This window comes from Hibiscus syriacus, unplaced genomic scaffold, assembly GCF_006381635.1.
Source record: "Hibiscus syriacus cultivar Baekdansim isolate YM2019G1 unplaced genomic scaffold, ASM638163v2 tig00116962_pilon, whole genome shotgun sequence".
Taxonomy (NCBI): domain Eukaryota; kingdom Viridiplantae; phylum Streptophyta; class Magnoliopsida; order Malvales; family Malvaceae; genus Hibiscus; species Hibiscus syriacus.
Window position 1 is genome coordinate 4132950 of NW_024063488.1, and position 15216 is coordinate 4148165.

At 36.1% G+C, this 15216-nt stretch overlaps 3 protein-coding genes across 3 annotated transcripts; 2 read left to right on the plus strand and 1 right to left on the minus strand.

The window, feature by feature from the left end:
• Positions 1 to 1625: 1625 nt before the first annotated feature.
• LOC120190267 (pyridoxal 5'-phosphate synthase-like subunit PDX1.2) lies at positions 1626 to 2877 on the minus strand. The gene has a single exon (XM_039193366.1). It carries the CDS (start codon positions 2680 to 2682, stop codon positions 1768 to 1770), a length of 915 nt encoding a protein of 304 aa, XP_039049297.1. The 5' UTR covers positions 2683 to 2877; the 3' UTR covers positions 1626 to 1767.
• Positions 2878 to 4601: 1724 nt separating this feature from the next.
• LOC120190264 lies at positions 4602 to 6612 on the plus strand. Its single transcript, XM_039193364.1, has one exon. It carries the CDS (start codon positions 4925 to 4927, stop codon positions 6251 to 6253), a length of 1329 nt encoding a protein of 442 aa, XP_039049295.1. The 5' UTR covers positions 4602 to 4924; the 3' UTR covers positions 6254 to 6612.
• Positions 6613 to 10964: 4352 nt separating this feature from the next.
• LOC120190268 (60S ribosomal protein L37-3-like) lies at positions 10965 to 13342 on the plus strand. Its single transcript, XM_039193367.1, has 4 exons — positions 10965 to 11075; positions 11167 to 11302; positions 12823 to 12924; positions 13059 to 13342. The coding sequence occupies exons 1-4, from the start codon at positions 11073 to 11075 to the stop codon at positions 13103 to 13105; spliced, it is 288 nt and encodes a 95-aa protein (XP_039049298.1). The 5' UTR covers positions 10965 to 11072; the 3' UTR covers positions 13106 to 13342.
• Positions 13343 to 15216: the final 1874 nt, after the last annotated feature.

Sequence of the window (15216 nt, forward strand, 5' to 3'; positions counted from 1 at the left end):
GCATGAACATAAAAGCATCGTTGTTACTATCGCCCATGGCCATGCAGATAAATATTAAGAATATACATGAACAGGTAAACCATGAATATTGATCACAAATAGTGGTAATTACTACCGAAAACATCTCAACAGGTTAATGAGAAAATGGAACAAGTAGTTTTCTGGATCCACGAAGTCCCGTCGAACCAATCTTTCTAAGTTGAGGTTTCGCGGTAAAACTTCACTGTAATAAAACAGCGTTGTGATCGATGCTGCTGGCTCAGCCACTAGCGTCATTACTAGCCTTGCTACTGACAGTAGCATCAGTGACATCAGAGACTGCAACAGATACAAGATTATCAATTGGAATGATTGTTTTAATGGCAGAAACATGCGCACTTGTTAGAGCGGCGTTAAGAAAATTGTCACTCTAAATACATAACAGGAAAAACGAATAAAAACAGTGAATCATGATTTTCACTCAGGTTAAATAAAAGAACAGGGAAAACAAATAAAAACAGTGAATGGGAGAATGCATTACCATGATTTTTACCCTGATAACAAATAAAATTGTCTTGTGGTAAAACAAAAAAGAGATTGAAATTGAAGGTTTGATTTAAAGAAACAAATTGGGTAAGGTTGGTTGATCGAAGATGAATGGGGAATCTGGGTGGTTAATAACAATTGATGGATTCCTAGCTGTCAATCTTAATAAGAGAATATAAGAGGAATCCCAATAAAATACTTGATATCTAATCTCTATTATCTATTTATAGATATAATTATTTGATTACAAAGTAAACTTCATAGTAAGAATTGTACTCAAAATATGTTTCATAAAATAGAAGATACTTCCTACTTTCAATTAAATTAGATTTATTTTTTCTCAAATAATTTAAATCATATAAAATTCTAGTCAAACTCCAACACATACATACCTTTCTATAGGAGTCAAATCTGCTGGTAAACTGTTAAAAAAATGGCCGATGCAACGACTGAGAAACCCCACTGACAGGGACCTCGATGTTTTATGCATATGTTTTGTTGCCACGGAACTTTTTCGATTTCATCAAACATTAAATATTGCTTTAGCTTCACATTCTTGTCGACTTGCTTGTTTTAACACCCTCTAAGGCCTAAACAATATATATTCAGTGTTCATCTTAATTAAAGCAATTAATATTCAGTGGATGAAGCAGAAGTAGAGATGCTGTTAAATGAGCAAGGAGCTAAAGGCTGAAAAAAACAGAGGGCATATTAGAGTAAGTCCACTCTCAACTGAAGTTGATAAAAAGGAACGGTTATGGTCTAACATATCTAATGGCTGGTCTTCTTTGGAGATATTACGGCAGAACGTAAGGCAGTACTCTCTTTTATTTTTATTATTGTTTCCATTGAGATGCATAGACCAGGTAGGTGATGGAAAACTATAAATGAAGCTCAAACAAAGGCTACAGACTAATTGACAATGATCCATTGTATGGTCATACGATTGGAATCTATCTTGCTTTCACTCTTTAATTCTTTTTTCTTTCTAAAGTATCCATATCCGACATCTTTGGACATGGGTAGAAATGTATCACCCTCCAAATTTGAGAAAAGTAAATAAATATCGCATCAATCTCATCAACAATTAAGTAGTGAGAAATGTAATTACATGAACAGTTCAACATGCAAAATATAGCATATCTAAATCACTATCTTAGCAAAAGTACAAGAACAACAGCGGCAAGGGAAACAAAGAAACAGTCGTACGCTCAACAACATGCAAGAAGATACATTACTTGATCAGGCTCCTCCTCCAAAGGGTTCCATCCTTTCCTCACTGACATTAAGGCCAGCCATTTCCTCCTCCAGTCCACAACTATTCTCCACCAACACATGAGGATCATTGTAATGCCTAACTGCTTCCACGATTCCTCGAAGACGCTTATACGGATCCAAACAGTTGCTGAACACTTCTGATCCCACGAAGACACCATCACAACCCAACTGCATCATCAATGCAGCATCTGCCGGAGTCACAATTCCACCAGCAGCAAAATGCACAACGGGCAGTCTTCCCATTTGCTTGGTTTGAGCAACCAAATCATAAGGGGCAGCAATTTTCTTTGAAAATGCGAAAACTTCATCTTCATCCATGTTATTCAAAATCCTGATTTCACCCATCACAGACCTGACGTTTTTAACCGTTTCAGCAATGTTACCAGTCCCCAACAAGTCCCTCTGCGTTCGAATCATGGCAGCTCCTTCCCTCACTCTCCTTAACGCTTCCCCAAGGTTCCTGCAGCCGCAAATGAAAGGGGATCTAAAATTATGCTTGTTAATGAAATTATCTTCATCGGCTATAGCTAAAACCTCGCTCTCGTCAATGTAATCGACTCCTACTCGTTCGAGAATCTGGGCTTCGACGAAGTGGCCGACGCGGGAACGAGCCATGACGGGGATTGAGACGGCACGTTTTATTTGTTTGATGAAAGAAGGATCGGGCATGTGCGAAATGCCTCGGCGATTAGGTTCGGTGATGACTACACAACAGGCGCCGGCTTCCTGGGCAAGTTTGGCTTGGTTGAGGGTCGATACTTCGACAATGGCGCCGCCACGGAGCATTTGAGCAATCCCTGATTTGATAGAGAATGGGTTTTTCTTGGCGTCAGTGATGGCCGTGTTGTTGTAGAGTGTTACGGTTCCGTCTTCTGCCATGGCTGCCAAATGCTTGTGGATATGCTTCAATGGAAGTAGCGGAGAGCTCCGTAAGTTGATTGGAGGATCGGAACTTGATGAGAAATTAAAGAGAGGATGGACTGTTGGTGTTTGGTTAATTCGAGAAGTTTCGATGAGGATTCATAAGTGTGACTTCAGTTTTAGACGGTGTGAAGAATTTTATAGAAGCTTCTCCTCTGGCTCTGGCTCTGGCTCCGCGTTCAGAATAACCGATTCTTATTTACAGCAATACTTAGGTCTGGAAACCTAAAATTTATTTTATTATAAAATCATATATACAATTTAAAAATTAAAGAAAATAATGTATATGATATTTTTTATTGGTACATTACATCATTCATCACTTAATTATTTTTTCACTTTTATTTTGGTAACCAAAGTTTAATTTTTAATTTATTTATTTAACTTTCAAATTACTCATATTTTACTCACTATAATTTATTTTATTAATATATGAGGGGTTTGTGATTTAAGGTTTGTGGTATACTTTTTAGATTTGGGTACAATTTTAAATTTATTTTTTATTTAAGATTCAATTACATAGTATAAGACTTTTTAGTTTTAAACCCTTTTAAGATACTTGGATGTGGGAAATTAAATGTGAGATTAACAGTATGAAATGAGAATATATTCACTGAAAAAAATGAGTTAATTTCAACATTTGATTTTCCCTCATCTAACTATCAAATTACATTAGGTGTAATTGGATCATAGCCCCATAAAAATATTAATAAAATAAATTAAAGTGATTAAAACAAGAACAATTTGAAAGTTGAGTAATTAAATTAAAAAAATTAAACTTTAGTGACAAAAATAAGAGTAATAAGATAGTTGATTAATGAATGATGTAATTTACCCTAAAAATGTCACGTTAAGTTTTTAATGACAGGGTATTAAAATGAAACCTAAATTAAACGTTAAGTATAATTTTGAAAAATAATAAAATTTAAGTACCAAAATGAAATAAAAGTAATACTTTAAGTACTAAACATGTAATTTACCAAAAACACTATATTCAAAGGGTGCAAGTTTAAATTATTCTTAATGTATATTTAATATAATTTTATATCACAAATAAAGGTCACGATTTCGTAAACTAATATTTCCTTCGTTTTATAATTTGTGTATTCTATGCAAATAATTTTAGAAAATATATTTGATCAAGGAGAATGATAAATATATCTTTAAAAATGATCGATATATTTTGTAGATTTATTTTAATAGACGTAAAAAAGTGAAATATACGAAGATAAAAAGGAAATAAAAGTATTATTTGTTGATTTTTATAATAAAATATTTTAAAATGAATAATTTTAAAAATTAAAAGAGAGACGTTTAATAGTTTATTCAATTTTTTTAAACTCTTAAGATCGGATTTGTATTATTCGGATAAAGTGCGTTGATTTTCTTATTTGATCATTTCTATTTAAGAATGGACGGGGAAAGGGAAGCTTTGGATCGAAGCGTCGAAGTTTCTATAGCGATATAAATAATTTAGAATGGGGAAGAGAGTTAGGACTTGGGAGATGAACGGAATAGGGAGACGCCGCGGCGGAGTTACAGGTGCACCATCAGAGACAATATTCTGATAATTTATACTAAACGATGTCGATGGAAGATGGCTCCAGTCTTCTGGTTTTCAGCATCTTCATTCTTCTAACAACTGTCTTCCTCCTCTTCAGGTTCTCGCAGATTCTTTGTTTGTGGTTTTTATTTTTTTCCAATTTTGGTGTACGTTTGGTCCCTGATAGTGCGCGGGAAAATTTGCGCAATACGAAAATAGCAATGTTCTTTTTTTCATATAGAATTGATATATTTAGTAAGAATAAACTGACAATCTAATTATATAGTTTTAAGTCTTTAACCTTTCGTTCATGCTTGGAAAAGGAATGCCGTCCACGCCACCGCAACTGCAAGCACATAGTTATGGCCTCCCTCTCCCTTTCTCTCACTCCGTAACAGCTACAAAAACAAGCATGCATTCCCTTTTTGCATTTCCTTCCCATCTATATTTCCCGATTCTTTCTTCTCCTTTCCTTTCCAGATCTCTCGTTGGCGCCAACCATGCCTCTGCTCGCTTCTGCTCCCGTTACTCTCTCCATTTTCAACATTTTTTTTTCTTTCCATTTTTTTGTTGACAAAAGCCCACACTGCAACAGATACAACTTAAACAGCAAAAAGAGAAGCTTTTATTTCCCTCCTTTATATAGTTATTGTTATCATGGAACTTGTTACAGGAAAGCCGAGCCTTTTCCGAAATATTCTGGTTCGTGCTCTTCTTTTCGGTGTTTTCATCTTGGTCTTTCGATTCGCTTACGTGGTCACAATTACTGGCGAGTCTTGCAATCGCGGTGACTTCTGCTTCTTCTCCATGCGGCAGAGTCTCAACCTCGTTATCCCTGATTCTGGAGTCTCTGCCATCGTCGGAAATGACGCCGTTTCACGCCCTGATCCTCGCCGGGAACTCTACACCAGCAAGGAGTGGATCAGTGCCGTCCATTTCTACTCTTCGGTTTTCCAAGATCTGATCACCAAGGGTTACCTCTTGCCTCACTCCAAGTCTCTCTGCATAGAGACTCCTTTAGGACAAGAAGTTTTCGCCTTGAAAGAGAAAGGCGTGGTAGATTCCATCGGTATTTTCAAGAAAGCGAGCAAGCCTTTGGTGATTAAAGGTGAGGGGCATAAGATGCCGTTCGATGATAATACTTTTGACTTCATATTCACCGGTGGTGGCCGCCTCGATGCATCGGCTCGTCCGTTGGATTTCGCAGCGGAAATTACTCGGACACTGAAACCCGAAGGGTTTGCAGTAGTCCACGTCAAGGCCAATGATACATATAGTACGCATTCTTTGCTTGATTTGTTCAGTTCTTGCAAATTAGTTAAAATGCTTGATATGGATGGTTTCGATTCATCAATGCTTTTTGTTAGAGAAATTGTATTGAGAAAAGAGAATGGATTTCTTAACCATGAGAGGAAAAAGGTTCCCCATGGTATTTCTGGTAATAAATGCTTGGTTCCGGGGTATAAACGAGAATTAGTCGAGCAGACAGAGCTGCTTATTGAGGAGGAGCCCTTAAAGCCGTGGATTACCTTGAAAAGGAATATAAAGAATGTGAAGTATTTGCCATCAATGGCTGATATCAGTTTCAAGAATAGATATGTGTATATTGATGTTGGTGCTAGGAGTTATGGTTCTAGTATTGGAAGCTGGTTCCGGAAACAATACCCCAAACAGAACAAAACCTTTCATGTCTATGCTATCGAGGCTGACAAGCATTTCCATCAACAATATTTGAAGAAGAAGGCGGTTACATTGTTGCCTTATGCTGCATGGGTGAGGAATGAGACGCTGCGGTTTGAGATCAATCTCGATCCTGGACAGGAAGAAGTGAGTGACCTTAAGGATAAAGGCAGAGGGATGGGCAGAATACAACCGGTTAAATCGAGCGGAGGCAAGGTTGATGAGATTCAAGGGTTTGATTTCGCAGAATGGTTGAAGAACACCGTGACAGAAATCGATTTCGTGGTGATGAAGATGGATGTTTAAGGAACTGAATTCGACTTGATTCCTCGGCTATTCGAAACAGGTGCAATCTGTTTGATTGACGAGATCTTCCTCGAATGCCATTATAATAGGTGGCAAAGGTGTTGTCCCGGTCAGAGGAGTCCCAAATACAAGAAAAATTACGGCCAATGCTTGCAACTCTTTACTTCACTCCGAGATAGCGGTGTTCTTGTCCATCAATGGTGGTGACTGGTGAGATTGGCAATTCATTCGTTTTTAAATTGGATGTAGCTGCAAATCAAAATTTTCCTTTTAGTTGATTGTTTCATTGTTCTTGTTTGCTTGTATTCGTAGTATGCACATTTAGGCCTGCAAGTGTAGTATATATACAATATTAATCATGGAAAAGGAATGCTGTGAGAAAGGCGGCTATTTTACTTCTTTTTTCTGTTTTTTTTTAATATTTTTTATATGCCATTTTACTGAAGCATAAATGGGTTGGGTATTCCATGCGTCCGAGACATACATGTTATAGGGTTGTAAATCTTTTGGAAATTGGGGGTTTATTCAACATACATTGTAACATTTACTGGAGATGGGCCTACTGGTTGAAACAGACCGACCTGGCCCACTTGGGAACCAGCTGTATAATTATATATCTAGTTTAGGGATGGCAGTATGAGCCAAACCCAATGGGGAAATTCGAAATCGGGTCAAGTTCGGATTGGGTCGGGTTGAATGATATCGGGTTGAGTTCGGGTTTGAGGATTTTTTTCGGGTTGCGTTCGGGTTTGGGTCGCGTTCGGGTTCGGGTTCGGGTTGAATTATATATATAATATTTTATATACTTTATATTAATTATATATAAAATATTTTCGGGTTCAGGTTCGGGATTGGGTATAATATTTCGGGTTGAATTCGGGGACGGGGCAAAAAAAATCCCCGACGGGGCACCCAGATAAAAAACCCGTCGGGGTCAAGGATGGAGATTCATTTCGGGTTTGGGGACGGGGTGAGCAAAACCCGTCCCGTACCTGACCCGTTGCCATTCCTAATCTAGTTTGGATGTTATTCTTTCGCAGGAGGTCGATGGCAACTTTCAGTTGCAATCACGATTATCTCATTTCAAGTGCTTAAAAGAGCATACCGTTATAGTATCTTTTCTGGCCTTCTGGGTATTGATTTACAAGGATGAAGATAATAAGTATGTCAAACTAGTAATTCGACTTCTCCCAAAACACATTGCTAATGTTTCTTAAGGAAGGATGCAGCAGTTTGCTGGATGATTCACTGATTAACATGCAACACCCTTCCCTTGTTTCTTTTCAATATACCGCCTTCAAGTTCTACAGCATTGTAATATTGTAATGGTATACATTAGCTTACAGGAAACTACAGGTGATTGACATTCATAAACTATAAGTTGAACAGTTTTTCTATTTACTGGAGTTAATGGCCTCAGTCACTGTGTTCTTCACATTCATCCAAAACACCAACAAAAAAAAAATCTCATGATGCAAGAAGGCGCAGATTGATACTAGTGGCTCAAAAAATCGATCTCTGTTATTCAAAAAAGGTCATTCAAACCAATATTTGATAATATTATACGAATTACATGCAAATATACATTTCCTAAATCTTGATATGAAGCTTCTATGCTTTTACTGGTAACAACGGGTGCTCAAGCAAATTATAACAATAAAAAAGCAGCAGAAGAATTCAGACATGTGAACACACACGAAACAGAAGAAAAAAAATTCGGAGGAGAAAACGGGTTATCTGAACAAGAAAATGCATGTGGGAGTCAAGGATCTATAACTGAATCGTCCCGAGTCTTCGCTTCTTACTGTTGGTGCTGGCAGAGGCCTGTGGATGAGAGAATTCAGAGTACATATCCATGAAGAATCTGTCTACAATGGAAAGGTAGACCGGACTTTTAAGTAGAGAATAATAGTAGAGTGCTTCTTCAACATCCAATACATGTTCCATATCATCAACATCCATCATCTCTAGTTCTTTAATCTTTTGGGCCAATGCATAACTCCCATCTCTATTCCTCTTGTAATAGTACTGTTCCTTCCCTTTACTCAGTTTTGAGCTTCTCACTTTCTTTTTTCCTTCTTTTCCTCCAGTTTCCTTTATCTTCTTCACCGGATTTGTATCGGAAAAGCTCATCAAGCTTCCGTTTCATTCATCTTCGTCCCTCATTTGTTCTTTCAACGACATAGCAATGATGGCATCGTTAGTCCTCATCTCTGATTCCTCAATACCAAATTCCCAGTTGTAGCTGAAGTTGGCAAAGGATCGATCTTTTTGGCCTTTCTTCCTGCTGCAACCACTGCAAGAGAAGGGGTCTGGGAGGGTTGGTTTGGATAGCTTCCGGTATCCTACAGAGAGGAAGGATATAAGGCTGTAAACTGATTTGTGGAACAAGTTCTTGGCCTTTTGTATGGATTCCATGACCAGCATTGCTTGCCAGTTGCCAACTGCTACGACCTTTAAGCTAGCAAATGATGTCCAAACTAAAGGACCCATAAATGGATTCTTTCTTCCTTTTTCATTAATATCTTTTTTGTTGAATTTCACAACAATCAGCCTGATATCAACATCGTATTTGACGCTGCATCTCTTTAATTTAAGAGTTTCTGGTGTGGTCATGATTTACCATTTCATCATTTACAAGCTTTCTTTGTTTAAATAAAAGTCTGTTGATCTGACTCTTCAACACTTGCACAAATCTGAATAATGTAAGTCTAAAATGGTCCCAAACTGTTGTGGAAACTCAGTTGCTAATACTAACGCGAAGATAAGATGCATGTCGATGCTACACAGTTGCCATTGCCAAAATGAAGTCCTTCCACCAACCTAAAAGGGGGAGCTTGAGCCTTTGTTTTACCTAAGGTTTGACATGACAAGATTGGAACCGATACCATATTTTTGTAAATGTAATTTTAAATAATCTGACGCATACCATATTTTTAATATATGAAATTATAAATTGTTGTTGTTGCAGACGAAATTATCTAAATTTATGATTTTTAAAAAGAATGACATTCTTTTTTACCATTAGAATCTCATAATGAATTCGTAAAATTTTTAATTTAAAATAAAATATAATTATATCAGAAAAATAATATTGATTACTAAAATTTGATCCATTACCGAATAAACAACACTTGTAATCTTCTGTATAAAGAGTAAGAACTTCCCTCAACAATATTCATAATATCCCTTTCAAATTTCAAGTTAAGAAAATAAAGACACAACAACAACAACAACAAAACCCTGATTCCCATATGCAATGGGGTAAGGGGAGGTAGGATAGTAGGCTGACCCCAACGCCAGGTTGAGAGCAGCTTCCGTGGAAGACATCCGGTAGTCAGAATACGACAATGTATCGAATACGAATACCATATTTTTAGTGTAATTTATCAATGTCTATCTATAATATTAATATATTATTAAAATTGTGATTAGGTTAGTGTAATTAACGATTGTCAATTTAGTTGGATAATCATTTGAAATATTATTTTATGTAAATAATAATTAATATCAGTATAATATTTTTTTTAACTTTTTTTATATTTTAATATAGCTTTTAAATAAAATAATTAAAATATATTTATATAAAGTTCATAATTGTTAAGCGACAAAGCTGAAAATTTAAATCACGATTTGAAAATTTCTAAAATTTGATAAATAACTTTTTTAGATGGAAGAGGATAATTTATGGATGACAAATTTAATATTTTTATATATTATTTATAAATATTGTTTTTGATCAATTGATAACCTTTTATAAATGTGGTTCTGTCGTTATCTATATCTCATATATATGATATATAAAATTATTATCACTCACTTTATAGTAATTATTAAATATATTTTTAAATATATATATAATTAATATTCCCTATATAATTAAATTTGTTCTTTTTTGAATTTTAAAATTGTCTAATTCAAAACGTTCAATTAAAAAAGTCGACAAATAACAACGCTTATATTTTCTTTTACCTTTTATCATATTATTTTTTTATACAAATAAAAACAACTAGTTTTATTAAAAAAAAAATTAAACTACAATGAGAATTTACAACCACAAGTGTAAACTAAACGCATAATTTGATATTTCCTATAATCATTGACACAAAACTAGTTACTTAAAGATCAAATAAGGACCATACAAAAAAAATATTAAAAACACATAAAAAATAAAATAAAATAAAGATCAAATAATTCTGATTGAATCGACGTACAAACCGCAACAAGAAATTAACTTCCAAAACAAATTTATTAATCATTTTGGAGGTGATTTTATCGTATTATTCCATTAAAACAAACATTCGATCATTTTAGGGGTAATTTTGTTATTTCTTTCATTTTATATAACTTGACATATCGTCAAATCAATTTCATAAAATTATGTGCATAATAAACGATGAACAAAAATAATATTAAATGTAAATATGACAAAATTTAGTAATATTTGATTTATTAAAAATTTTAAATTCTCATGAATTAAATTTATTATGTTTAAAAAAAATATATCTATAGGACCTTTGATATTCTAATTGATTTCAAATAAATAAATATTACTACATAATTACTTCAAAATATAATTTTTTTATATTTGAACAATGTTCATTATGACCAACCCACGCTAACTATTGGGTTTTAATATAGGGCGAAAAGTATGATCAAGAGGCCCATTCAAGTCCAAGTGTGCCACGTCTCAACCTTAAGCAAAAAACCCTTGTTTTGTGCTTTCTCTTCAGCTTCCAACTGGTTTTGTTAGAAACCATATCTTCTCCGCCGCTCACTTCCTTCAGAGCCGCTTAGGGTTTGTCCCGCGTCAGTTTCAATGGTAAGATAGATATCAAACACTCTTTTCTTTCCTTGGTACAGCACTTGATCTGTTGGGAAATTTGATAACGAAATAAAATATCAATGTGCAGGGAAAGGGAACAGGGAGTTTTGGTAAAAGAAGGAACAAGACCCACACCCTCTGCGTTAGATGTGGCCGCCGTAGCTTCCATCTCCAGAAGAGCCGTTGCGGTGCCTGCGCTTTCCCTGCTGCTCGTAAGAGGAAATGTAAGTTCTCCACCCACTTTTTCTTTGATGTCTAGAACTTTAGTTTTAGTTTTTTGTTGTTTACTTTTGTTATCGAGTCTCCTTCTGCAACTGCGTTTCTTCAATTGATTGTTTGGGTTTGTTTCCTTAAGTTTTCTTAAATTAGAGTTATCATATTTGATAAGAATATGTATTTATGGTTTATAGGCTTATTTTACTCTTGAACGTGTTTATTCTAAATTTCTAATTAGAATTCAATTTACTCAATATAGTGGAAAATGGGTGTGATCAGGAATTGTTTCTTCATAAAAATATGAATATGTGCTGTATACTTTTTTTTGATAAGATTAGAAGGCCTCATTAAAGACCTCCTTTTTGATTAATAGAGCTTGAAAAGAAGCTCCTTAATCATTGGAAGGAGGAAAAGAGCGCCTTAGATTTTCATTAAAGAAAATAAGATTACAACCTCGATAGATCTCTTCGAAATAACCCTTACAACAGTCTATAAATCCCACCCGAACAGGAATCAAATGCTAAAATGAAACAACAAACAACATAAAAATTAGCCTATTACAGCCTTTGCTAAAGCATTGGCGTCCATATTAGCTGACCTTGTAACCCAATTTATAACCCCTCCAAAAATCTAAGACTGTCAACTATATCACTAACAACGAATGCATAAACAACTGGGCATGAATTGATATTTGTTGATCCAGTCTACTGCAACCCTGCTATCACTCTCAACAATCAGCCTATCTTTAACCCTTCCTTGAGCAGAAGCATATAATGAAATACCCCTCTGAATAGCTTTAAGTTCGATCATAGTCGGAGGTCCTGGACCAGCTGACTCTTGAAAAGAACCTAGGACTAAACCTGAATGATCCCTCCAAATACCTCCTATACCCGATTTCTTCCAGTCACTACTAACGGCTGCGTCCACATTCAATTTAAAAAAACCAGAAGGGGGAGGTTCCCAAGGGAATGAAGAAGACTTCATAGAACTGTAGGGTGAGTAGGAATCTGCTAATGAAGGGTCCATAATCAAGGAATCCTTATGAATAGAAACGTCCTTGTGCTTAGCTAGAAACCAAGAAACCAGCCTAACTCGTGATAAGAAAAATAACTCTAACTGATCAAGCTTTCCCCCTTCAAAGACAATAAAATTTCTGGCCTTCCAAATGGTCCAAATAATAGCCCCAGGAATGAAAGTCCAAATAGAAGAATTTGATTTCAACTCATCCCAAGCAGTAAGAAAGGTTTTTGCATCAGCAGGAAACACAGAACTAAATCTCCAAAAATTATAAAATTTGTACCACAAAGCCCATGCAACCGAACATGTAAAGAATAAGCCCATTGTTGTGTTTTTTATTTGTTAGTTTTAATGTTGCATGAAATGTGCTTATACTAGTAGGGAAGATTCATAGTGATTTGAACGATGATTTGGGAATATGTTCATACAAATTTGTTTGAGCAGTGTCAGTGGATTGTAATTTGGTGTTAATCCGTAAATCTAACTGAGATTATTTTGTTTTCGGATTCAGATAATTGGAGTGTGAAGGCAATCAGAAGAAAGACCACCGGAACTGGTAGGATGAGGTATCTTCGCAATGTTCCTCGGAGGTTCAAGAGTGGCTTCAGAGAAGGTAGCTAGCTTTTAATTTCTTATGATTGTTTCTATGTAGATTTTATGTATCTTTGAACTGTGAACATATTCTGTTCTATATGGGGTATTCTCTTTTTGTCAGTATTCTCAATTTTGTGTTGTATAATGGCATAGGTACCGAAGCAGCGCCAAGGAAGAAGGTTGCAGCGGCTTCTGCTTAAGGTATCACAAGGTTGTTTTGAATGAAGCCGTCTTTGTTAGGAAAATTTTTATGGGAACTTTACTTGAGGAGTGTTATTACTGTTGAACACTTTAGTTGTTTTTAGTTTATATTTAAGGAGTTTCTTTAAATTTTGAACAAGGATGAACGAGCCGATTGTTGTTTGACGCTTTGATTACTTGATACATTTTGTTGGATGAAGTTAATGTATGTTCTTGTTTTGGTTAAGATGCCCTAATATTGTTTAAAGATAGTTGAATATTTTTAAACATGGGATTTCGGACAGTGTTATCTGGCTGTATTTCTATACAAATATTGCGTCAGTTCAGTTGATTCAAGCGTCGGAATTGTATCTTGTTTACAGTGAGAGGTCTAGAAAAGAAAAGTATGAACTGTGTATGATGGATGCTTCAAGAGTCTGCTACAATGTCTTCTTAGTAAGCGTCTTTTGCACAAGTTTAGTAGTTAGCGACCTCTTTGGGCTCTATCTACCATGCATAGGCAGATAGCTGAAGCCGTAAGATCTCAGTGTACTAATTCAAAATGGTGTATATAATAACTCGATCGATCAGTTATTGCTCTGTTTATACGAACCGTATCGATGCATGCTCTGATTCCCAGAATGACTTTGGGAATTTCTTTGGACGATCCAATATATTGCTGTTGAGGTGGAAATATAATTATTCTTTCAACCAAAAAATTGCAAGCATATGATGGGTGTTCCCATACGTTGTAATTCATTGTGATAGCAGGTGTCAAATTGTAAATCTCTACTTATGACACATGCTACAAGCAGTTCACAGTTTTCGGTGAGCTTTGGGTTTTGAACCGCATCTTCTTTTCCCTTTGGGTCTTGGTGGTGTGGGAGAGCGTAGGCGGACAAACGAAAGATTTTGTGGATAACGATAACCATATAGCTATTTATAATAGCCAGCCTCAGGCGAAGCTCCATTTCTGGAACCTGCTCAGTTATCTCTATTATTGAATCCAAGGTTCCTGTATCGCTGAATCTTTCGATCAGAAGAAGCTTTTCTTTTCTTTGAGAAGAAGGATAAGGTTTCGAGGAGTGTGCTCTTCCGCCAGATTCCATACAGGAGGCTTTCCTCAAAGCTGCTTCCGTCGTCAAGTCACGTGCGGCCACCTTCTTCCATTCTGATGATGAAGATGAAGTTGAGCACGGATGCGTAGACAACCCGCTCACCGACAAGGGTAACTGCTCCTCCGATATTCTTATTTCGCCGCCATGTCCAGACATGCCTGATGTGGTGTTGGTTGGCGGAGGGTCACTGGTTCCAACTTCGGATGCGGTGGACGGCTGCGTGAAGGAGAAGGGATGCGGTGAAGAAGTAGGGGAGGGTAAGGACTTGGTGATTGTGGGTGGTGATGACGGAGAAGCCATGGCTGGGAAGGGTTGTTTAGATGATGACCTCAAGGGTTTGGAGATTAAAGATGAAAAGAAAAAGAAGGGTGAAAAGCAGGATGATGACGAGAGGGAAAAGGAAAAACCAATTCTGGTTGAGGGCCTGGTGTAAAATTCTCCTGCAAGCTTAATGTATTTCTTATCATTATAGCTTTTTTCTTTCTTTTTGAACGGTTTAATGGATCTTGATGCTGTTTGTTTTAGCCAAACTCATGGAAATTTATGTAGTAATAGAATAGAGCAGTTCGTATAATCACTAGTTCTACTTTTTTATTTTAAAAAATGCAATTAGGATTGTAGGTTTGAATGATCCTGGAAAATTTGTTTAGGTGGGCACTTTCCAGAATAGTCATAGTTATTAGTTCATTTTGTGTCCCCTCCCCCTTTCCCTTTCCCGCCCCCTCCCTCTCGCTCCCTCCCACTATACCCCTCCACGGCTCCACCCAACATTAACATTTGATGACGGTAGGGTAGTGACGGTGACTATGTTTTTGGTGGGGATTCGGTCAACAGCAACTACAGCAGATAGCAGTGGTCGGCTTAGATATAGGGATCGAAATAAATATTTTCAAAGTTTTGGATTTCTTTTAGAATTTCTGAAAATTTTGATTTTTTTTAAGGAAATTATATTTTTATGTTTTTCATTTTAAATAATTTTTTTTAAGAACGCGATACATGTTACTTAAGGGAAT